Source organism: Neoarius graeffei, chromosome 15, assembly GCF_027579695.1.
Source record: "Neoarius graeffei isolate fNeoGra1 chromosome 15, fNeoGra1.pri, whole genome shotgun sequence".
NCBI lineage: Eukaryota > Metazoa > Chordata > Actinopteri > Siluriformes > Ariidae > Neoarius > Neoarius graeffei.
In genome coordinates this window covers 11,857,780-11,883,473 of record NC_083583.1, presented here as the reverse complement: position 1 = coordinate 11,883,473, position 25,694 = coordinate 11,857,780, and the positions used below count along the sequence as shown (strand labels likewise).

The 25,694-nt window shown below is 41.4% G+C and overlaps 1 protein-coding gene across 2 annotated transcripts in view; it reads right to left on the bottom strand.

Moving 5' to 3' along the window:
- Positions 1-25,694, bottom strand: part of eml6 (EMAP like 6) — a 186,360-nt gene that overhangs the window by 76,945 nt on the left and 83,721 nt on the right. Inside the window, exons 10-23 of one of the 2 annotated variants that reach the window (XM_060940412.1) lie at positions 17,406-17,612; positions 17,133-17,300; positions 16,770-16,876; positions 16,408-16,508; positions 13,618-13,804; positions 13,390-13,495; positions 13,185-13,278; positions 12,933-13,033; positions 6,839-7,041; positions 6,623-6,734; positions 4,749-4,876; positions 3,201-3,342; positions 2,950-3,102; positions 1,447-1,578 (exon numbers count right to left, since the gene is read on the bottom strand). In XM_060940412.1, coding sequence (XP_060796395.1) covers positions 1,447-1,578; positions 2,950-3,102; positions 3,201-3,342; positions 4,749-4,876; positions 6,623-6,734; positions 6,839-7,041; positions 12,933-13,033; positions 13,185-13,278; positions 13,390-13,495; positions 13,618-13,804; positions 16,408-16,508; positions 16,770-16,876; positions 17,133-17,300; positions 17,406-17,612 — 1,941 coding nt within the window. Of the gene's footprint in view, positions 1-1,446; positions 1,579-2,949; positions 3,103-3,200; positions 3,343-4,748; positions 4,877-6,622; positions 6,735-6,838; positions 7,042-12,932; positions 13,034-13,184; positions 13,279-13,389; positions 13,496-13,617; positions 13,805-16,407; positions 16,509-16,769; positions 16,877-17,132; positions 17,301-17,405; positions 17,616-25,694 lie in introns of both variants that reach the window. The other variant, XM_060940413.1, reaches the window with a different exon arrangement.

Here is a 25,694-nt window from a genome sequence, read left to right as displayed (position 1 = left end):
CCCACGGACTCCGAGCCTCACATGGGAGGGACATGGCAAAGCTTTCCGCGAGGAGACTGGTGATTGGTGAAAGCGGCCGGATATTTTCTTTGATTGACAGCTCGTTTCAACTATAGACAAGCAGCGGTGAATCTCAGTTCAGTCCCATGCGGAATCGCGAGTGCTGTGCAGTGTTGCCAGATTGGGAGGATTTAAGTGCATTTTGGCGGGTTTTGAACATATTTTGGGATGGAAAACGTCAGCAGTATCTGGCAACACTGGGTGGTGTATTGTAAGAGATCAGCTTACATTTCGATTTCATTCATTACATACGGTTTCTACCAGCTTTTTTAGTTTGTATATATTTTCATTGTAAATAAAGTGTAAATATACCGGTAGTGTTGTCAAGTTTGCTATCTTAGTTCCAGAAATGTCGTTTATTTGAGTGACTGAACTTGAACTTGAGGGGGCTAGTCAGCTAGCAAGAAAGCTGCGCACGGATGCCAAGCATTGCTGATTTAATTTTGGCGAAGCCATTTGCCAGTCTTCCTTTCGAAGAAAAAATTAAAGAGCAGGGTAGACCAACGCCTCAAATTGACTTGGTGAAAAAGGTAGGGAATAATACTCGTTCCTTTCAGCTCTCCTGGTACGAGAAAGTGAATTGGCTAACAGCAAGTGACCCACATCAACAACAGTAAATAGGCTACTTTAGTAATATGTCATGGATGGACCAAAAATATAGAATCTATTTAAAATGTTTATGCTGAGTATATTATATTGGAATATATATTTTTCTGGATATGAATTGAACACAGCTACAATTTTGAAAACATTTTTAAACAAAAACACAGCCGAGAACATTTCACACTACAGACCTGGATTAAAAGTGAAGGGTTATCAAAATTGTCAATAAAACATTTCTCAGTCAAAATAAGTAAAATATAGGGAAAGTGTCATTGAATGCTGAGGTTCCTGACAAAGAGCTGCTTTCAATAATGATCACTTTTTAAACAACATGCCACAATTTTAAAATATCTCATCTCATCAAATGTTAAAATACACCCCCCCCCAATACCACCATCATGTATATTGGACAGTAGGCTAATGGGCCAAAAGAACCTGTTATTTCACAGTTTGTGACCCTGCCAACAATCAGCCAGATCAGAGGCAAGAGTATGGGCAAAACTGATGTGTTTTTTCTTTTTTCTTTTAAAATCTGGAAATATCGTAACCGACCAGCCTCCCCTGTTTGAAAGACTACCAGCCGCCACTGATACTAACAGCTTGCCAAATTTAAGGCTAAAAATATGTGAATGGATTTTAAAAACATGCCATATTTAACAAAGAAATATATACAATCTTCTATGTAGTGAAATTTTTCTCTGAGGAGACATTTATTTCACATTTATGAACCAGTGTCAGCGCTTTGTACCAGTAAATCTGAGAATGTTCTGAATGTTGCTTTACCACGAGTGTCCCAGTCGATGTGGGTGATGTAGCTGGTCGCTCCTTTACAGATACCCACTCGTTTACTGGTCAGCACATTGTAGATGTCTACAAATGAATCATGGGAGGCCACAGCGAGGTACTTTCCAGCATCTGTAAAGATGAAATTATATGTATTTAGGTTGCATGGACTGTCTTAATTAGGGCCCGAGCACCAGAGGTGCAAGGCTCTATTGTTTTCCTATGGATTCTTCCTCTTAGTATTCTTCTTCTTTTTCTTCAAGACTTGGCCATTTCTGAGGTGATTCCCATGGGCGAAAATTCATGAAATTTGGTACACACACATCAATCCTGGCCACTGCTACTCAGGGATAGATTCTTGGCCCCGGATGTGTCCAGGGGACTCCATAGTGCCCGCACGTCATTGAGACTTTTGCCCGGTATATAGTTTCACCCATCTGTGTCAAATTTCGTAGGTGAGTAGGGTGCTCCAACACGAACAAAATTGTAATGTATATTGTATCAGCTGGGCGGCACGGTGGTGTAGTGGTTAGCGCTGTCACCTCACAGCAAGAAGGTCCGGGTTTGAGCCCCGTGGCTGGCGAGGTCCTTTCTGTGTGGAGTTTGTATGTTCTCCCCGTGTCCGCGTGGGTTTCCTCCGGGTGCTCCGGTTTCCCCCACAGTCCAAAGACATGCAGGTTAGGTTAACTGGTGACTCTAAATTGACCATAGGTGTGAATGTGAGTGTGAATGGTTGTCTGTGTCTATGTGTCAGCCCTGTGATGACCTGGTGACTTGTCCAGGGTGTACCCCGCCTTTCGCCCGTAGTCAGCTGGGATAGGCTCCAGCTTGCCTGCGACCCTGTAGAACAGGATAAAATGGCTAGAGATAATGAGGTGAGATGAGATTGTATCAGCCATACTCAACAGGAAGTGAGTTATTTTTGGTTTTGACGTTCTCGTCCTAGCCAGTTTGTTGGATTCATGCCAGATTTGGTATACGGGAGGTGCTCAGGCCCTTCACTGTTGCTTGCAGCTCATCTCATCTCATTATCTCTAGCTGCTTTATCCTGTTCTACAGGGTCGCAGGCAAGCTGGAGCCTATCCCAGCTGACTACGGGCGAAAGGCGGGGTACACCCTGGACAAGTCACCAGGTCATCACAGGGCTGACACATAGACACAGACAACCATTCACACTCACATTCACACCTATGGTCAATTTAGAGTCACCAGTTAACCTAACCTACATGTCTTTGGACTGTGGGGGAAACCGGAGCACCCAGAGGAAACCCACGCGGACACGGGGAGAACATGCAAACTCCGCACAGAAAGGCCCTCGCCGGCCACGGGGCTCGAACCCGGACCTTCTTGCTGTGAGGCGACAGCGCTAACCACTACACCACCGTGCCGCCCGTTGCTTGCATCTATATCATTAATTTGGAATTTTATTTGATATTGCATTAATTAGGTTATGATGTAGCTAATCAAGTTCTCTAGTTTGACAGCTAGCAGTGCGGATGTTACCTTGAGAGAACTTGAGGTCAGAAATGATCTCCTTCCTGTGGTGAAAGGTCACCATGTCCTCCAGAGTGTCGGCATTCACTACCAGGAAGCTGCCATCATTCAGACCCACTGCTAAGGCTTTCCCATCCGGGGAGAAGGCACAGCATCTACCACCTGAGCACACAGTGAGTCATCAGAGCTGCGTGAAAGCTTCGATCCACTGAAATCTGTTCACGGAGATGATTAAAAGGTATAAGTGAAAAGTGACGCACCCTTTTTGAGTTTGCGGACCGCCACCATTCGATGGTTCGCAGAAAGCTCCCAGATGCGCAGTGTTTTGTCTTCACTCACAGTGGCACATATAGGTAGCAAGGGGTGAGCCGCGAGACCCCATACCTCACCCTCCATATGGCCCTATGTTTAATTACAACCATGAATTGAATATCAGTGAGCCTGTAATGTTTTCTTGCCACAAACAGAGCAAATATTAAAACTGTTGAAGGCAAAAAAAGCAAAGGAAACAAAGACAATAATAATTTAGTCGTTCCGTGTCCGAAATCGCTCACTCGTTCACTACTTCCTATTCACTATATAGGGAATTATTATATAGAGGACTATATAGTGAGCTCATTGGTAAAATGTAAAAAAAAAAACGCTTTCGGACACTAGTCCGTCGCGCTGTTATTTACGTCATTACTGTCGCGCAATTAAAATGTGCCAGATCAGTCAGCATAAATACATGCATGCATTTTTGTGATAAATCCATATCATACTGAGCGTATTTCCCACATTAATCAATACAAAGTACCTGCATCTTTCAGTTCTTTTAAATCAATGCTGAATACTTTCTTCTTTGCTTTTAATTTGATTTCTTTCAGCGCGACTGCAATGCATGATGGGATATATTGCTTGGTTAGTGACCATCGGTTGTACACTACTTTTCGTGATGCATTGTGGGATACTTTGAGTGCACTATATAGGATGTAATAATCCTCACTATCGTTTCGGACAGCACTACAAAATGGCGTCCGCATCTCATCTCATCTCATCTCATTATCTGTAGCCGCTTTATCCTGTTCTACAGGGTCGCAGGCAAGCTGGAGCCTATCCCAGCTGATTACGGGCGAAAGGCGGGGTACACCCTGGACAAGTCGCCAGGTCATCACAGGGCTGACACATAGACACAGACAACCATTCACACTCACATTCACACCTACGCTCAATTTAGAGTCACCTGTTAACCTAACCTGCATGTCTTTGGACTGTGGGGGAAACCGGAGCACCCGGAGGAAACCCACGCGGACACGGGGAGAACATGCAAACTCCACACAGAAAGGCCCTCGCCGGCCACGGGGCTCGAACCCGGATCTTCTTGCTGTGAGGCGACACCGCTAACCACTACACCACCGTGCCGCCCAAAATGGCGTCCTCACGACTGTATATAGTGAGTAGGGAGCGATTTCAGACACAGGGTTTGAGTCCATATATGAAAATGTGGGTGTGATTGAGTGACGTATGGAAACATGGCGGTGTCAATGTGGATGTGGAAAGACACGCCCACCAGCCTGTGGTCTGCAGAGTAACAAACCATGTACAGCATTTACCAGGCTAGTTTTGGTTCATAATCCATTTTCTTTAGTTTTGTCAAGGTTTCATCCTGGTCTATTTATGTTCGTGTTGTTGTTATTATTAATTATTGATCCTGTTCTTGTTTGACCCCAGCTATGACATTGTTCACAATTTTCACCCGAAGTCACCCTAATAGATTTTTTTTTGCCATTGAATATATAAATAAGTAAAACTTTGGTCCACTCTCCTACCTGAACCAGTAGAGTCATAGGGCCGCTCTTGTCGATCTCCAGGATCTCTCCGTTCTTGGTGCCCACCAGGATGTGGCCATGACCCAGCGTGATGGCTCGGATTGAGGGGTTATCCTCTAGCAGCAAGCCTGCACTCACACACACCAGCAACGCATCATTACCCCATTACGTACGGTTATTTCCCAGTCAGTCTCCAAACACCCTTATAAGGAGAACATTTTGAATTGGACAGAATGCCATGCAATGCAGTACAATTTAACCTTGCTATGAAATACTGAAGTGACTAAGAAAAGAAAAATGCTCTTTTCTTTGTGTTTCTTCAAAGGTCACTACTGACATGGTTAAAAAAAAAAAAAAAAGCATCCAGTCAGGAACAAATGGAAATTGCAATGGTCGACTTTTAATACAAAAGATTTTATTCTATCCACATTCACTGGATATGAGCAATTGCGCGCTCTGATTGGCTACTCTATGACTAGGATATCAGCTTATATACCGTGAGTAGAGAAAAACAAAATGGCAGAGCGCATTAAGTCAGATATATCACTTTGTTATCAAGTATTTAAAAGAAACAGAAATAGCTAGTTTTTTAACACTTTTGTCTCATCTCATCTCATTATCTCTAGCCGCTTTATCCTGTTCTACAGGGTCGCAGGCAAGCTGGAGCCTATCCCAGCTGACTACGGGCGAAAGGCGGGGTACACCCTGGACAAGTCGCCAGGTCATCACAGGGCCGACACACAGACACAGACAACCATTCACACTCACATTCACACCTACAGTCAATTTAGAGTCACCAGTTAACCTAACCTGCATGTCTTTGGACTGTGGGGGAAACCGGAGGAAACCCACGCGGACACGGGGAGAGCATGCAAACTCCACACAGAAAGGCCCTCGCCGGCCATGGGGCTCGAACCCGGACCTTTGTGCTGTGAGGCGACAGCGCTAACCACTATACCACCGTGCCGCCCTAACACTTTTGTTTACCACGTAATTCCATACATGTTCCATATGTTATTCCATAGTTTTGATGTCTTCAGTCTTGTTCTACAATGTAGAAAATACAAAATACAGAACTATATAAAGACTATGACTAAAGTCACAGTAATTTGCGCTAGCTGTTACAAACCGGGATGTCTGGTCACCGTACCCTATAGATCGGGAATGGTAAGAGATAGAGAATGATGCTTAGTGAGGAAAAGTTGTGCCCTGCCGCCCTGAACAAAGTAAAAAAAAAAAACTGATTGAAAAAAAATCATGAAAATTGACAGAGTTATAAGTGATTGAAAAAAAAAAATCCTGGTTTTCATGGACCATTCTGGATCAGTGATCCAGATCATCACCAAATATCATAGCAACGTAATTTAGCCCAGAGGTATTCTTCATGTGAAATTTGGTGATGATTGGTTGAAAATTGAGGGCGAAATAGTGTCCTAAAACATTAGGAGAATAATAATAATAAGAAGAAGAAGAAGAAGGAGGATAATAAAGCAGAACGATCCTGAGTGAGAGTAACAATTTGCACCAGTGCTGCTAGCGCGAATTAAAAACCTACAAATGTTTAACAAAATGACAAATGGTTTTGCAATTTTAAACAAAAACGCCACATTACCACTCCTACACACTGCTAACGGGTGCATAAATAAGACATATTTGGTATTTTAATGACCTGGCGACTTGTCCAGGGTGTACCCCACCTTTCGCCCGTAGTCAGCTGGGATAGGCTCCAGCTTGCCTGCGACCCTGTAGAACAGGATAAAGTGGCTAGAGATAATGAGATGAGAAAATGTGATTGCTAGGGATCCAAATGGACATCAACTGCAAAACAGAACACCCCATGGAGTGTAACTGGAGTGTATAGATACGAACAGGACCTTTAGACGACGGCGAGAGCGCGGCCCTCTTTATGGCATAGGTCTTCAGACACCTCTCAAACATATCATCCCAAAGCTCCACGATCCCGTCCTTCCCTCCTGTTACAAACCCCTTCAGAAAGAAACATAATCACTTAACTTTTAATGTCACTCGACCATGTAGTCCTTTCAGGAAAAATTACAATGTGTGTAATAGCAGTAAATATGGAGCTGTACCTTGTCCAGAGAGCACATGGCAAACACAGGGCCATCGTGAGCTTTCAGGGTTTTTATCAATGTCGTGTCTTTCCAGATGTAAACGTCGCCTGTGGTGGCCCCTGAAAACACCAGGTCCTCGGAGCGCCCGTAGCATGCTGACATCATGGTCTCCTGCTTGCCCAGGTTGCCAAATATTCCTCTCCTAAATGTCAGTCCACCACCTAGATAAAGGAAGTTGTCATTTATAAGATTCCATCCATATTAAAGATCAGTGTTACTGTCGAGTGCAATAAGATGTCATGATCAGCATTCGCAATAATATAAAATGAATCTCATTGCAATTTATTTACACATAAAACACGATTCTACTATAATGTATCACATCGCTGTGCAAGTTTCGGGTGCTTTCACACTTGCTGTGTTTTTCTCACCCACTAACAGCCACCTTTTTTAATCACAGCAGAACTTCTAAAGTTGCTAAGAGACTTTAGAAACCATAGACTGACTCAAGTATGATGCCACTCTGTTTATGATCTCCTGACCAATCAGGTTGCAATGTAGGAGCCAAGCAAGATCAACAAAAATGGCAGGCAAATGCTGGTGCTAAAATTCGTTTCCTTGTATAGTTAGCAAATATAAGGAGCTTTACAAAATATTTCATTGATAACATTCCAATATTTCAATATAACTGTTGATTTTTGGGACATTAACTGGCATGATACAGTATGTGATGTTCCACTTTATGTACTGCTGCATACCGTCAAGTCAGACAAGCGGCTTAAATTCACAGCCACGACAAACAAACATTATTTGGAGCTAGTTGCTTGTACGTAATTGTCTTTTTATTGCTTCATATGTAATTTGTATTGAATTTAGTAAGTAATATTGAAAGTACTTATAATTAGATGTCATTTCTATTACCATACACTTACTTGCTCAAATACTTGCTCTATTTTAACTAAAAAGGCACTTATAAGGTGTATACCGCCACCAAGCCACATATTATCAACATCAAAATCAAATTACTTGAACCTAGGGTAATACTAAAGCTGTACATCAAATTTCATCCAAATCCATTCATGACTTTTTGAGTTACGTTGGAAAAGCAAGGAAATCTTGGATCTACTGGATCCTGGATCTACATAATATATATATCCAGATTTGCATCAATCAATTATTTCTTGGCCCATGGACCACCTTTCCTCCAAACTTCATCCAAATCCATTCGTGACTTTTTGAGTTACGTTGGGAAAAGCAAGGACATCTTGGATCCGCATACATATCTGGATCCTGGATCTACATACATATCTGGAGTTGTATCAAAATCTAATCAATTGTTGCTTGACCCATGGCCCACCTTCCCTCCAAATTTCATCAAAATCCGTTCACTACTTTTTCAGTTACGTTGGGAAAAGTACAAAAAATCTTGGATCTGCATACATATCTGGATCCTGCATCCTGGATCCACATACATAACTAGATTTGCATGAAAATCTAATCAAAAGGTTCTTGGCCCATGGCCCACCTTTCCTCCAAATTTAATCCAAATCTGTTCACTACTTTTTGAGTTATGTTGGGAACAGACCAAAAAAAAAAATCTTGGATCCGCATACATATCCGGATTTGCATCAATCAATTGTTCCTTGGCCCATGGCCCACCTTTACTTCAAATTTCATCAAAACCTATTCACTACTTTGAGTTACATTGGGAACAGGCAAAAAAAAAAAAAAAATCTTGGTTCCACATACATAACTGAATCCTGGATCCACATACATATCTGGATTTGCATCAAACTCTAATCAATTGTTCCTTGGCTCATGGCTCATCTTTCCTCCAAATTTTATCAAAAGGCATTCACGACTTTTTGAGTTATGTTGCAAACAAACAAACAAAGTCGTGCAGAGCACGATACTTGCGAAAATCACAAGGAAACAGAAGTTATGGCCGATTAGGTGTTTTTACAAGATTTAACCTTGGTGACCTTGACCTTTGAGCTTGACCCACCAAAAACTAATGATGTCTTTGTATGACCCTAGTGAGTTGTCCTGTGCATTTTGGTGAAGATTGGTCAAGAAATGACGACGCTAGAGCACCAACAAACAAACGGACAGATCAACATAACCTCCACAGATCAAATCGGAGATTTTTGCAAGTAAACAAACAAACGGAGGTGAAAACATAACCTCCTTCAACAAAGTTGGTGGAGGTAATAAAAAGTGCCAGAAATTGTGGTCTGTCAAGTTTTATGAACATCTGTTTTATGAACATCTGTTCACTACTTTTTGATTTCCTTGGCCCATGGCCCACCTTTGCTCAAAATTTCATTAAAATCCCTTCACTACTTTTTTGAGTTATGTTGGGAACAGACAAAAAAAAACCATCCAACCAACCAACCAACCAACCAACCAACCAACCAAAAAATAAATCCTGGATTTGCATATATCTCTGGAGCCTGGATCTACATACATATTTCGATTTGCATCAAAATCTAACCAACTATTGCAATATAATGTGCAATACCTCTCCTGCTGGACTTTTTTCATATCTTTTTTTTTATATTTGTATATGTAAATACTTAATTTATCTAGAAGTTTTCTCTATTTTCTATTCTCTGTTTATCCTATAATGATGCTGCTGGAATTTTAATTTCCCTGAGGGAACCTTCCCAAAGGGATCAATAAAGTTTTATCTAATCTAATCTAATCTAATCTAATCTAATCTAATCTAATCTAATCTTGCCTCATGGCCCACCTTTCCTCCAAATTTCATCAAAATCTGTTCACTACTTTTTGAGTTATGTTGGGAACAGCAAAAAAAATCTTGGCTCTGCATACATATCTGGATCCTGGACCTACATACATATCTGGAGTTCCATCAAAATCTAATCAATTGTTCCTTAGCCCGTGGCTCAGCTTTCCTCCAAATTTCATCAAAATCTGTTTACTACTTTTTGAGTTATGTTGGGAACAGAGAAACAAACAAACAGAGGCGAAAACATAACCTCTCCAACAAAGGAGGTAATAAAAAGTGCCAGAAATGGTATATTTCAATTATGCAATATTGCGCAAGAATGCTATTTTACTAAATATCAGCTGTGATTCTGCTGTAGATAATCACAGGTAATCATGACCTCGCTGATATTCAGTGCAAGAGTGTCGTTAATTCCCCAAGAAGTCACAGCTGGATGGAGCGTTGTCTCTTGCCATGCAACACACACACACTGTCAGACAGTCCATTCTAAGTGTAGTAATGGTTTTAATGTAACAAAGTATTGCTAGTCGTCATTTCCAGTTCCACTGCTGTTGTACTAAATATCAGTATTATTGGAACGCTGATGAACTGAACACCGTCCAACCAAGTTAGTGGAACTGATTACTGTATAAATTTAACATTATGTGGTATATGAGCCTCATATTTACAGCTCTGAGGGGAAAAAGACTCGAGCACGTATAGACTTTACTCGTGAAAACATGACTGGATGTACAGTACTGTGCAAAAGTCTTAGGCACCATATTGCTTGCTTGTTTTTTTTTTTCCATACAAACTTTGTTATAGATTTCTATTTTATGACTTCGACATTATCGAGTCAGTACAAAAACATTTTAGAGTTCCAAACGTTCATTTTTTTTTCCAGCACAAAATTAAATGTTACAGGAAAAAAAAAAGTTTGTATCTAAGCAGCATATATACATGTTATTTACCAGCTGGGAGGTCCATATGGTGAAATACCGTGACCGAGGTCTTGAAAGTACTGAGCGAGGCCCTCTGGGCCGAGGTCAGTATTCAAGGCCGAGGTCACGGTATTTCACCATACGGACCGACCTTAAAGGAACAGTCCACTGTACTTCCATAATGAAATATGCTCTTATCTGAATTGAGACGAGCTGCTCCGTACCTGTCCGAGCTTTGCGCGACCTCCCAGTCAGTCAGACGCAGTCAGACGCGCTGTCACTCCTGTTAGCAATGTAGCTAGGCTCAGCATGGCCAATGGTATTTTTTGGGGCTGTAGTTAGATGCGACCAAACTCTTCCGCGTTTTTCCTGTTTACATAGGTTTATATGACCAGTGACATGAAACAAGTTCAGTTACACAAATTGAAACATAGCGATTTTCTATGCTATGGAAAAGTCCGCACTATAATGACAGGCGTACTAACACCTTCTGCGCGCTTCGGCAGCGCATTGATACCTGAGCTCCGTATCAATGCGGCGCAGAAGGTGTTAGTACGCCTGTCATTATGGTGCGGACTTTCCATAGCATAGAAAATCGCTACGTTTCAATTTGTGTAACTGAACTTGTTTCATATCACTGGTTATATAAACCTATGTAAACAGGAAAAATGTGGAAGAGTTTGGTCGCATCTAACTACAGCCCCAAAAAATACCATTGGCCATGCTGAGCCTAGCTACATTGCTAACAGGAGTGACAGCGCGTCGGACTGCGTCTGACTGACTGGGAGGTCGCGCAAAGCTCGGAGAGGTACGGAGCAGCTCGTCTCAATTCAGATAACAGCATATTTCATTATGGAAGTACGGTGGACTGTTCCTTTAAGCTGGTAAATTATTTATTTATTTTTTCTTTACCAAATTCTAACAGAAAACGAGAGCGCCCGAAAGGGAAAACCGAGCCGAGCCACCATTTTGAATCCTCATTCACGGCTGTAATGCAAATGGCTTCCTCCTCGGTATACAAGTGCACTTTCATGGCAGGAAAAAACTACATTTTGCCGCCTATATAGTCCCTTATTTATACAAACTTGAGTCATTCAGGATTCAGCCATGTTTTTGCTCGGCGTTAGCAAGTTACAGGTTTTTTGCTTTCTCCTGAAATGTTTTCTTTTATTTCTTCTTCCTCAGGGTAGTAAAACTCGCTTTCGCTGTGAACACTGTCGTTATCGCTATCCATGCTGTAAAATTAATGCTATTCTCCTGAGAAATGCTGGCAAAAATTTATAAGATTTTTGACAATCTTATAAATAAATCTTATTTAAAAAAAAAAGATAAATGTTGACAAAAAATGCTACTATGTTTGTTGTTGTTGTGAACGAGCGAGTCGCCAGAGGTCCGTAACCGGGGTCTGTAACTGGGGTCCGTACCGTAGGATACGGACCCACTCGCCAGCCAATCAGAGCGCAGGATTTGATGGAAACCGGACCGCAAAAAAAATAATTAACAATTATTCCATGAAATCGAGTCGTACATGAACTGATACCTGACGAGGCGCGTAACATCGAGTCGGCTATAAATGATTTACAACAAGATTGAGTGGAATAATTGTATTATATTCACATTCACTGGATTTTGATCAAACAGAGCATTTTTATTTTTGCAAATTCGATAAATAAAAACTTCATACAAAACGTCTGACAAAATCATTTCCGCTTAGAATGTAAACAAACTGGAGAAATGACAGGAGCAATTTGTGAAAAATGCGATAATAATAATTCTTGAAAAAAAAAGATATGTTCTTACCATCGAATACTTTCATTCCATTTTTTTTTGTATTTTTTGGGGTTTTGTTTTCGAGTAGAGTTTTTATTTCGTCCTCGGTTGGTTCAGCAACACGCTCCGCCATTTTGTTTTTCTCTACTCACGGTATATGAGCTGATATCCTAGTGGTAGAGTAGCCAATCAGAGTGCATGATTGCTCACATCCAGTGAATGAAGATAGAATAATACATAAGAGAGCACTTTTCAGGTTAAAAAAGAAAACGTAATGAAGGCTGCTGGGTTTTGGTGCAAAATGAAGAACTGAGTGTGACAGTCAGTCAAAGTGTCCAGAAGAACTGGAGCTGGTTCTGGAAGATGCTCAGTAAAACCTACAGCTCATTTCCTTCTAAAAGTGCACTCATTGGACCTCAGACTATTATTTTTTTTAAAGCAAAGGGTCGTCTCACACCAAATATTGACTTTGTTATATTGATTTATTACGGCTTACTGCTGTTTATAGGATTTTTTTAATATGAAAACATTTCATTTTATTATTTTTTAAGCCATTTTTGATTGACAACATTTCGTTACAGGTGCCTAAGACTTTTGCACAGGACTGTATATAAATGTATCAGAGGGAGGATGTCTTCCTTCAGCATGACCCTGGATAATCACTGTGTACCTGTGTGCTGCCAGAACTTTATATGCTTCACGCCGACTGTGACCAGCTTGTCCATACGGAACGGGTTCCCCTTCACTACAAAGATCTTGTCTTTATGTCCCCTACAGAAAAGTAACACACACACACACACACACACACACACACACACACACACACACACACACACACACAAACAAGGCATGGTGTTTCATTTTCCATCATTTTACATTGGCTTTATTTTATTAATATTAAAGAGTACTCCGTGGTTCCTACTTTGCCTTGGCCAGTTTCTCGCCCTTCTTCCAGTCCCATATCACGATGCAGTGGCTTTCATCGATGCCCACAGACACCAGGCTCTTTCCATCCGCTAAACTCGGGAAAGTAAAAACACACGATTCTCCAAGTATATAACATTCTCCATCACATCAAATCACATTAAATATTTTGTGTCGTGTGTACTGTGGGAGAGTTGCCTCACCTGTGAACTCCAGAGCACACACTCCTCTCTGGTGCTGCCCTCTCAACAAGGACAAACACTTCAGCGTCTGAACGTCCCAAACATGGACGGCTGGGTCTCGGCCCACCTGGGCAGGAACACAGACACATACACAACGTGGTTAGACCTTAATTTGAAGTGAATTAAAGTGAAACGTCTCTTGGAGCGGATCAGTCAGAAATGAGTGTGTTGTAGTCAGGCGAGATGTACCTGGCCTGTGGCTACATAATCCTTCAGTGGATGTGCGGTGAGGCTGAGGATGTCATCGTCATGACCGAGGTAAAAGCGTTGGCTGTGCTGCTGTCTGTTATAGACCACAGCGACAGCAGCTACGTGATACACTACCTCCCCGGCCTGCGTGTAGAACAGATTATTCCTGCAGTCGCAACCCCTATATCTGTACGAGAGAGAGAGAGAGATATTGAGATTGAGAGAAAGAAATTGAGAGAGACTGAGAGAGAGAAAGAGGTTGAGAGAGAGAGACAGAGAGATATTGAGAGAGAGATTGAGGTAGAGAGAGAGATTGACATTGAAAGAGAGTGTGACAGACATATTGAGAGAGAGAAAGAGATATTGAGAGAGAGAGATGACATTGAAAGAGACACACAGATATTGAGAGAGATAATGAGATTGAGACCCCGTCCACACGTAGCCGGGTATCTGCTAAATCGAAGATATTTTTCTACGTTTTGGCCTGTCATCCACATGAAAACACATCAAAAACGAATATTTTAAAAAACTCCGGGCAAAGTGAAGATTTTTGAAAACTCCGTGTATGCCTTTTCGTGTGGACAGAGATAACCGGAGGTTTGCGTTTTAGAACGTCACAATCTGCGCCCAAAAAAATGACAACAAATCTGCCCTGACGTCAAACGTGCGACCTTTGTTTACTGCAGAAGCCAGATTAAGCATGGACTTAAGCTAGCCGCACACTACGGCGATCCACGCGGTACCGAACCGACCCATTTCAGAGCCGACTCCCGACAGGGCACGCACATATCCCCCGACTGTTGACGAGTGCAGTCGCGATTGAAGCGACACGTGACAACTTAATAGCTTTGTGATTGGCTATTGGATATAGTTACTGTTAAATCCAACACTTGAAGATGCTACAGGCTGAATTACAAATGACACAACATGGAATATGTAGCGCACTATCTAGGCTGCATGAGCTATTATTTCCAACCTTAAATAGTGCACTTATATAGGGGAGTTAAAGCGATTTGGAATTCAGCCACACAACTTGAGCAGAGTGGCTTTCCAGCCCACTGTGTCTATGGATAAAGCTTCAGTCTATGGAATTACAGTATATACCTGCATTAGGTGCTACCAACACGTATTTCTCACGCTAGAAATTGTGTTTAATGATGTCACGTGTTATATGCGAAAGATATGATTGGCTATTGCTAGCGACTCTCGCCGATCAGTCTGGCTCCCGATTAGTTTTTCGAATCGGCTGTGAGATGAGTCGGTACCATCGAAAACTAGTCTTTACGCCTGACTCGCGACTTCAGTTGGCTCGGTACGCTGAAAATCGGCGTAGTGTGCGGCTAGCTAAAGAGTAATGGATCGGAGTAGTGCCTTGAAAGCGTTAATTATTGTGCAGGTGCTATTTACATGTTTAATTTTAGAAGCCCAACTACTGCTCCAAGAGCACAGGCGATGTGATTAGGGGGTAGGATTTGGGGAAATAATGCCATCTACAGGTTGGGAATGCTTATGAATGTGATTGAAAACGCAGATGTTCGGTTATGTGTGGAAGGGATTTTTTTTGAAGACGAGGTGGTGTGGATAAAACATTTTTATAAACGGAGGGGGGGAAATGTTCGGTTTTAAAAATACCCGGCTACGTGTGTACATGGCATGAGAGAGAGACAGAGAGAGAGATTGAGAGAGAGAGAGGTTGAGAGAGAGGCAGAGAGATATTGAGATTGAGAGAGATTGACATTGAGAGAGAGACAGAGACATTGAGAGAGACATTGAGAGAGATAGACATTGAGAGAGAGACAGAGAGAGAGATTGAGAGAGAGAGATAGACATTGAGATAGACATTGAGAGAGACATTGAGAGAGATAGACATTGAGAGAGACAGAGAGATATTGAGATATATATAGAGAGAGATTGACATTGAGTGAAAGACAGTGACAGACATATTGAGATTGAGAGAGAAAGATTGAGAGAGAGATATATTGAGAGAGAGAGAGAGATGACATTGAAAGAGACACACAGATATTGAGAGAGAGAATGAGACTGAGAGAGAGAGATTGACATTGAGAGAGAGAGATTGAGAGAGATAGACATTGAGAGAGACATTGAGAGAGACATTGAGAGAGAGACAGAGAGATTGAGAGAGACAGAGAGCGAGAGATTGTGTGTGTGTGAGAGAGAGAGTCAATAAGACACTCAATAAGAAAGTAATAAAACACTTCCAGACATGTTGTTAAAGGAAAATAATCAACAATGAGGTAGCATGTTGAAGCTGAGATAAAATTACCACCTCAAGTTCTTAAAAATCAGTTTGTTGTTCTTAGATTATGTAACATATCTGCCATACACAAGTCCCTATATGATCTGTTACTACAGAAACAATAATGTATTCAAATAATTCAAATAAAACCTTCTGAATTGATTTGAATTAAATCTGGCACTACTATCAGACCTGCTGTTATAGAAAGTTAAGCAACAACTCTTCAATTCATGAATTCACCAGCAACATGGTACAATTTATAAGTACAACACAACAATTCATAACCGCTTTCAGGCTCCTGATTCACCTGTTGCTTCGTGGTTTCCATGGTGACAAGCACCCTATCGGTGGTGTTCTTATTGGAGGGGCTTTTGCTCTAGTTCTGTCATTGGTTTGTTATCAGACTGTGTACCCCTGTTTTGTGTGAGTAACCAGGACATGTGCGGATCTCGAGTGAAGATGCAGTACTCAGATATTCATTATGCTCACGTTCCTTCCAAAAAAACCCCAAAACAAATTTGTGATAGTTTTACCCATGGACGAACTGCAGTCGCAGCCCTTCATCCGGAGCTTTCTGCCTTTTCAGAGAGCCCACCAGTTTCTTCTTAAGTTGAGGCAGATCCTCCTTATACACCTGAGGTGGAAGGAAAGACCGTCAGATTTACGTAAACACACACGTGTGCATAGCAAACAGAAGCGAACGGTGCAAAAGCATAAAGGGTAAGTGTGAGCTGGGGGACGATCAGGCAGTCAACTGTGAAAATAATGTTTGCTAAAGTCTTTAGACACTGAGGCATGAAACAGCCAGAAGCACTGAAGGGGGATAACATCATCGGTTACTCGTGCAAGGCTGTGTCAATGTGCAGTGCAGTGGAAAGGATGCTCGGAGTCTTACCTGACGTTCGTAGTTCATCTGAGCTTCCTGTTCGATGTCCGAGTCCAGCTCGGGAACATCGGAGAGGTCTGAGTCTGACTCACCGCTGTTGGAGTCGGCGTAGCCCTCTATCGAGAGACAAGACGCATGTAAAGCAGCAGCAGTGACAATTAGAACTTATTACCTGCTCACTCTCAGATTAACTGAAGCTCTTGATCTGTAAGATGTTATCTATTGCAATGCTGACACAGGATTGGCTGATTGAACGAGCAGCTGTTCCTATTAAAGTGGCCAGTCAGTGTATATCTATTTCCTGCCAGTTATCTCTATCAGAGAGACATCTGAAGCGGCTTGATCGAAGAACCGTCACGGTGACGTGTTCACCTTGTAGAAGTGGCTCCAGCACGCCGTTCATCACACCCTCGGGCAGAAACCTCCACTGGAACACGGAGTGGTCAGCTCCGCCCGTGCTCACCACCCATTGCAGGTCATGTGACCAGCGCACGTTGGTGACATGGGCGGAATGACCGATGTACTTCTTAAATTTGGCAGCTGCAAATTGACAGACAGTGTGCTCATGGGGTTTGGAACAATAATCACGCAAACAGCAATATTTTATAGATTATATTAAGATTAGGATTAACATCATTTCGACACCTTTTTTAAGACACGGGAATCGGAAGAGCTTGACAAGGCCGAAGTCGTCGCCGGTTACCAAGACGGCGTTGCTATAATTGGCATCCACAGAGTTGATATCGTTAACGTTGGAGTACTTGGGCCAAATCCCATTGACCTCTGGCCCTAAGACACTGGTCCAGGTCATCCAGTGAATCCCTTTGGCTTCTTCTTTAGGAAGGAATTTCCCTGCTATGGAGGTAAAAGAACAAAGAGACAGAAGACTTTTCAATAATAATAATACTCAACATGATTTCAAGCACTGTAGGGCTAAAGCATGGTCAGCCTTTTGGAAGCTCAAAAACATCTAGCAACCCAAAGCTCACATCAGTCTCAAACAGGGGCGATTTCTCAGAGACAACAAGGGAAGCCGAGCTTCCCCTAAAATTCTCTCCCCAAACTGCGGCGTCTACGACGTTGAATTCTCATTAAAACAATAACTTGCATAACATAATATATGCCCAAGATTGTATTTATGTTCATAACTATCCTGTAACTTATTTGAGTGATGTCTGACGAACTTGCAGTTCGCTACGAGAATCACCTTTGCTGCCAGGCTGTAACCTTTCTTATTTCAATGGGCTCTATGGACTGGCAGCAGTGTTGCCAGATTGGGCGGTTTTAAGTGCATTTGGGTGGGTTTTGAACATATTTTGGGATGGAAAACGTCAGCAGTATCTGGCAACACTGACTGGCAGCCGGGTATCCGTTGCAGTCTACGAGACGGCTCTGTACAGCCAATTTCGGCTAGTTGTTATTGGTTAAAATCAACAAAATCGTCACTTCCAGGGAAGCCGGGCTTCTCTGGGACTAAACGAGACAGTGGGAGGGACAAGAAGCCGGGCTGATAAAGGATTATTGTAGGTAGTGTTTGAAAGACATGAGGAGGGCGGTACTTCGGCGAGGAACACGGAAGTATGATCAGTCAGTCCCCAGCGGATGTCGAGAAAGTGTAGTCGTGTGCCAAAGTGCTGTCCGAATTTCTTTTCATATAAACGTTTCTTCTCATTGATGTCTCTGTACATTACTCTGTAAATAAATGTAAATATTACTCGTTGTGCTCCGTTAACTTTCATCCATTCTATCAGTTTGATCATTCGTGAATTCACTCGTTTATTTCATTTGTAGTTCAATCTGGTTGTAGGCTAGCTTGAGCCTTATTGGGATCTGCAGTGCTAGCTGCTAACAGAAATTGGTGAAGTCTCTGGAAAGCACAACCAGCTAGTATGACAGGGTCACAGACCATTTTCTGGAAAAGGAGCGGAGGGCAGAATTTGTGTATAAATAGTGTTCATGTTCATGAATCTGAAGTGTGTATATTGTTCAGTAATGTTAAGAGAATGGTGGGCTCTGTGTTATAGGTTATACCTGGGTATAATATTCAAGGTTCTGTGTGTTGCATAGCCTACCTGGTTATGAATTTCCAGACTGTGTTGCAGAAGATGTTCAAGGATGTGTTGCACAGCTGGGTGTTGTGTTAAAGACTCTGTGTTGCATATCAGGGTATGATGTTCAAGGCTCTTCGTTGAATAGCCAGTGATTTTTGGATGTTTGATATTTTTGATTAAGGATATGAGGCACTAGCCTGGCAAGCCAGACTATAACATGAAATGTACAAGCAAAAATACTTTCTGCCACTAGGTAGGGTTGTCTAGTTCACTATGCTAATGGGGCACACCTTTCTATGCTTTGATATCCGGCCTACAGGTTTCACGATGAATGCGTAAAATGGGCTTCCCCTGTTTTAAAAACCAGCAGCCGCCACTGGTCTCAAAGTAAAGCTCTTTAACGCTTCTGTTCTCAGTGTCCTCTGATACAATAAATCAATGAGTCTCTTGAGAAGAAGATCAACGTCTTCCAAACTCAATGTCTTCGAATAATTCTGAACATCAACAAAAGACATCACATCACTAACAACTATATACACGAGCAGACAGGAACGAGACCCCTGATAGAGATGGTAATTCATCGGCAGCTGTCTTTTATTGGTCACTCAGTCAGGAGGAATGAAAGCGATATCAGCCAACAGTACTGTCTGTATGTTCCATCTCACTGTCCCAGCCTCAATCAGCTCTCTGTTTTTCGGCGCAAAGTGTGGTGAATATTTTTAAACACTGGAAAGCCAAATCAAGTCCAGGCCCAGATAATATTGGCAGTTGTGTTCTTTCTTGTTGTGCAGAACAATTAGGCCCAATTTTTAGTTATATTTTTAATCAATCCATGTGCCAACAGAAGGTCCCTGACCTATGGAAACAGGCAACTATAGTCCCTGTTGCAAAGAATAGCTACCCTAAGACTTTAAATGACTACAGACCTATAGCCCTTACGTCACTTGTGATGAAGTCCTTTGAAAAGCTGATCAAAAGAGAACTGACATGGCTTTCTCGACCCACTACAGTTTGCATACAGACTCAAAAGAGGGGTTCAGGATGCAACTGTAACAGTACTTAACCTCATCCTTAACCTTCATCCTACCAAGTGGGGTCCATCTGGACCCCGCACCTATATGTTTGTTTGCCATTTTAAAAATATGTGACATACTGCCTCACCGTTTTATGAATTTGTCTGAATTTATGTCTTAATTAAAACACTAAAGCACCGGAAGATCAGCTTTTTGCATTGTGAAGGTATAATTAATTTGTTACTGGGGTCCAACCGGACCCCAGAGTAAAGTTTATCTGTCTTTCATTTTATAATTGAATAGCACACTGAAAGTTAACTTCTTTTATTTCTTTTATGTTCCATAATGAAACTACCAAGGCATTCCTTCTTGGGGTCCGTGTGGACCCCACTGCTGCAATAAGCACAGGCTGCAAAACAAAAGCCCTAAATTATTTTACAATTACTTTTTTGTTTTAAATTCTGTAAGAAAAGACCTAAGTTGTAATCCAGAATGTTTTACAGCTGCATGAGCTGCAAAAATCATGTATATAATGCCAGTTTTTTTTGTGGCGCTATAATTTGCTACATGTATGCTAGTTATTGCAATATTATTGCAATGTTATTGCATTTATAATACATCATTGATATTCAGCCATAGTGGATTTTGTTCTTCAATAAAGTTATGTCTGTTTGCTGCATTGAATTGGTTCTTACTGCATTGATTTCAAGGTATTCCCTCCTGGGGTCCATACGGACCCCGCCTGGTAGTTTGTGTATGTAAAATTGGCTGGTAGGATGAAGGTTAAGTGTGTTCTTTATGCCTTGGGCCCTTTAGTGTATTGCTGTTATTAATACAAGATGTTCTGAACAAAACTTATCTGGTGATTTTGTCTTTATAAGCTTTAATTTTAAAGAAAAGTATTGGGGTCCAAACGGACCCCACATGGTAAGATTAAGGTGTAAAATAGCATGGTAGGATGAGGGTTAAACATCTTAAGGGCAATAAAAATCATGCCAGATTACTGTTTGTGGACTTTTCGTCAGCCTTTAACACCATCCAGCCCCATCTGCTGGTTGAGAAGCTCTTGCATCAGTTCCAACTGAAGGCCAACCTTGTGGGCTGGATACTAGACTTCCTCACTAATAGATACCAGCGAGTGAGAGTCAATGGTCATCTTTCTGACTTGGCCTTCATATCAACTGGCTCTCCACAGGGGTGTGTTCTCTCCCCCCTCTTCATTTTGTACACCAATGACTGTCGCTCTGTGTTTGATGACCGATACATTGTGAAGTTTTCTGATGATACGGTTATTGTTAGCCTACTGAATAATGAGGAAACTTCACATGGTCCAGTCATTGACCATTTTATAATGTGGTGTCAGGAAGCCTTCCTGGAACTGAATGTCTCAAAGACTAAGGACATGTGTATAGACTTTAGGCGAAATGTCACTAACACTGAAAAGACTAGTATAAATGGTCAGGAAATAGAGGTTGTTAAAGAGTACAACTATTTAGGATCTATTATTGACGACAAGCTGTGTTTTGAGCCAAATACCAGTGTGCTTTGTAAGAAAGGCCAGCAGCGCCTGTACTGCTTTAGAAAGCTAGATAAGTTTAATGTGGACAAGACCCTGATGACCCTTTTCTATAGGTCCTTTGTTGAGTCAGTGGTTACCTTCTCCTTAAAGGGGAACAGAGGGCAATATATAGAGTAAATATAACAATAAAACACACATTAATGAACCTTATTCAAGACTTACAAAAGTTTTTTGTTCTAAGGTTGGAAAGTTATAGTGTTTTGAAAGTAGCTCGAGCAAACTATTTCCGCAGTTTGAACAGCCCGCCATGATATTAATTTTATCCAATCAGAATGCACGTTCATTTTCTCTGCGTAACACTCATGACGTATGTATGTGCCCAGTTGTGTTGGCTCATTGAGGTTGGGAATAGCACGTGTGAAATACCTGTTTCTGCCTCTTGCGACGATTTCGCAAGTCCACGGGTGGCGCCTATCTCATTGCAGCAAATAAATTCTGCTGGACTCGTGAGCAACTCATGAGCAACTCGAGTCCGACTCGTGCCCTAATTTTAAGGACTTGTGACTCGACTCGGACTTGAACGCTGATGACTCGGACTTGAACTCAGACTCGTGCGTTAACTGCATTCGGACTCGTAAATTGGAGACGAGGACTCGGATTTTTTCTTTATTTTTTGTAACATGCCATAATAATTCAGTGTAAGATATTTATATCTGCATTAATTTTGTACTAATTTCATGCAAGAGTGTCACACCTACGCGCCTTGGCGCGTGCATCAGATAGATTCTTGGGCGCACTCTGGAGAGTGCACGCGCCAAGTGGACTCTCGTGCACGCCGTAAACAACTCGCACCTAGACAGGATTAAGACACAATCAGTGCGCCGATATAAGAACTGGGAAAACACACTTACTTTGCGAAGTATTGAGTTGCATTGCTGATACATTACCGAGCCTTATTTCCTTCTTTGGTTTCCTGATTTCCTGTTTCTCGTCTTTGATTCTGCCGAGTCTACGATAGCCTGTTTGTGCCTCGCTCGACCTATCGCCTGTTTCACTGTTTTACGATTTTGCCTGCCGTTCTGGATTGTTTACCATCTTCACTTGTATTAATAAACACACCTTCTGCACTTACATCCGTCTCCCAACCATCTCTGGCAGAATACTTCACACTCCCTGATAAAAAGAAACACATTCACCTGTTCAGGAACAAACTAATGTTAATGGCGCTAAAACAGCCACTGTCAAATAGTGCGGTTAGAGTCTTGGACTCAACTCGAAATTTTTTTAATGACTCAGACTTGAACACTGGGGACTCGAGACTGGACTCGGACTCGAGGTTTAGTGACTCAACTACAACACTGACTCATTGTACCTGAGACTACTTTTTTTTTTTTTAAACCAAAGGGTCGTCTCACACCAAATATTGCCTTTGTTATATTGATTTATTACGGCTTACTGCTGTTTATAGGATTTTGTCACAGGGCTGACACATAGACACAGACAACCATTCACACTCACATTCACACCTACGGTCAATTTAGAGTCACCAGTTAACCTAACCTGCATGTCTTTGGACTGTGGGGGAAACCGGAGCACCCGGAGGAAACCCACGCGGACACGGGGAGAACATGCAAACTCCACACAGAAAGGCCCTCGCCGGCCACGGGGCTCGAACCCGGACCTTCTTGCTGTGAGGCGACAGCGCTAACCACTACACCACCGTGCCGCCCGTTATCTAAGCTATCAGGGAAAAATATTATTGCTAATGCTGTTTTTATTAAGATTGAAAAGATGACACTCCTTGATCAAACATGTTATCGGATGGTCACCCGCCCAGTGATTTTTATTTATTTATTTATTTATTTATTGTAAACCAGCCGTTGAGGTTATGGTCTGTGTCTTACTGAGTGGCTTTTTTTTTTTTAGTTTAGCCAGTAGCTTGTTAACGTCAAGGTTAGTAGGTGTGTTCCAGCCGCATTATTCCAGCAGCCAGGCTTCGCTATCCCTGCCCCTTTCTCCATTTATGGACTAGTCAGGAGTTAGGCGGAGTCAGGCGCTTCCAACATGGTGACACCCGTAGCCTCCTTCTTTGAGCTTCAAACCCACTGTTCAGAAATCCTGTACCCTCCACAGAGGCTTTGCTCGTCTATTTTTACAGTTTACGGACACACCTCATTCTTATTCATAGGTTTTTCTGTATTTTGACTCTTTTCTATATTGTAGAACGATACTGAAGACATCAAAACTATGGAAGAACATCTGGAGCATATATGGAATTATGTGATAAACAAAAAAAAAAAAAAAGCTTTAAAAACCCAAAATGTTTGATATTGTAGATTCTTGAAAGTATCCAGTGTTTACCTTGATGACGCTTTACAGACTATCGGCGTTATCTTAACCAGCTTCATGAGGTTGTCACCTGGAATGCTTTTCAATTAACATCTGTGCCTCGTCAAAAGTTAATTAGTGGATGAGTTTCTTACCTTCTTAATGCGTTTGAAATAATCAAACAGTAAATAGTAAATAATAACAATACAAATAATAAAATAGCCCTATGACAGAATCATTCATTTAAGACATGAAGTGTCTTTTAATTAATAATAAAAAACAAACAGTGAATTAGAAGGTGTGTCCAGATGTTTGACTCGTACTGTAAGTCCATAAAATATACTTTTCAGGTGTTATGCATTGGGACGAACCGGCTAGTGGCCTAGTGGTTAGCGTGTCCGCCTCTCGATCGCGAGTTCTACTCACGGTCGGGTCATACCAAAGACCATCATAAAAATGGTACCTACTGCCATCTGGCAAGGCACACTGCAATACAGATGCGAGTGGGGAGTCAAACTCTTGTGGTTATCAGAGGACCCGCCCCCCACTGTAACCCTAGCTATGTAATAGGCCGAGGGCTACGGAAACGGAGATCGGCGCCATCCTATGCGCCACATGGCGTGGGGAGGACTTTGATTTGATGTATTGGGATGCCATTTGGCTTTTTTTTTTATTGTTTATGTACAAATCAGTTTGTTATGGCAATGATCAGCCTGTTGTTCATGAGCGCATATCTAGAACATACCAGGATAATTTGGGCTGTTCGGGATATTACAGTGGATTGCTGGCTATGCCAAATTGTGCATGATGTACTGCCGCTCTTTTGAGTTCCGTCTGGAAAGTTCGGCGGACGAGATAAACACAGCGAAACGCAGAAAAGAGGGGAGCTGAGTTGACGTCTGCGGAGGTTCATGCCTTTGTGTTCAAGGTCGAGGGGAGGAGCTGGATGCCATCTTGCTTGTAGTTCCGCGTTGGTGTGTGAAAATTCAGAAGTCATCCCGATAGCCACATTTTTTTTTTGTTACATCCACAGACTCGAAACCTGTTGTCAACAGATTGCTTAAGGCAGGGGTTTTCAAAGTGTGGGAGAGTCAGCCCCCTCTCAGAGAGCAAATAAACAACAGCGCCCCCCCACCCACCCCTACAATTTTTGTTGTTGCTATACTTAATGTTCCATTCGTATTTAACAAAAAGGTTGTTGTACACTTTTTTCTTTTACACATTTTAAACATCTGTGCTTTTTTAAAACCTCTTTTTTACACATTTTAAACATCTGTGCTTTTTAAAACCTCTTTTTTACACATTTTAAACATCTGTGCTTTTTAAAGCCTCTTTTTTACACATTTTAAACATCTGTGCTTTTTTAAAACATCTTTTTACACATTTTAAACATCTGCGCTTTTTAAAACCTCTTTTTTACACATTTTAAACATCTGTGCTTTTTAAAACCTCTTTTTTACACATTTTAAACATCTGTGCTTTTTAAAACCTCTTTTTTACACATTTTAAACATCTGTGCTTTTTTAAAACATCTTTTTACACATTTTAAACATCTGCGCTTTTTAAAACCTCTTTTTTACACATTTTAAAACGTCTGTGCTTTTTTAAAACCTCTTTTTTACACATTTTAAACATCTGCGCTTTTTAAAACCTCTTTTTTACACATTTTAAAACGTCTGTGCTTTTTTAAAACCTCTTTTTTTACACATTTTAAACATCTGTGCTTTTTAAAACCTCTTTTTTTACACATTTTAAACATCTGTGCTATTTTAAAACCTCTTTTTTACACATTTTAAACATCTGTGCTTTTTAAAACCTCTTTTTTACACATTTTAAAACGTCTGTGCTTTTTTAAAACCTCTTTTTTTTAAACATTTTAAACATCTGTGCTCTTTAAAACCTCTTTTTACATACTTTAAAACGTCTGTGCTTTTTTAAAACCTCTTTTTTTACACATTTTAAACATCTGTGCTTTTTAAAATCTCTTTTTTACACATTTTAAACATCTGTGCTTTTTAAAACC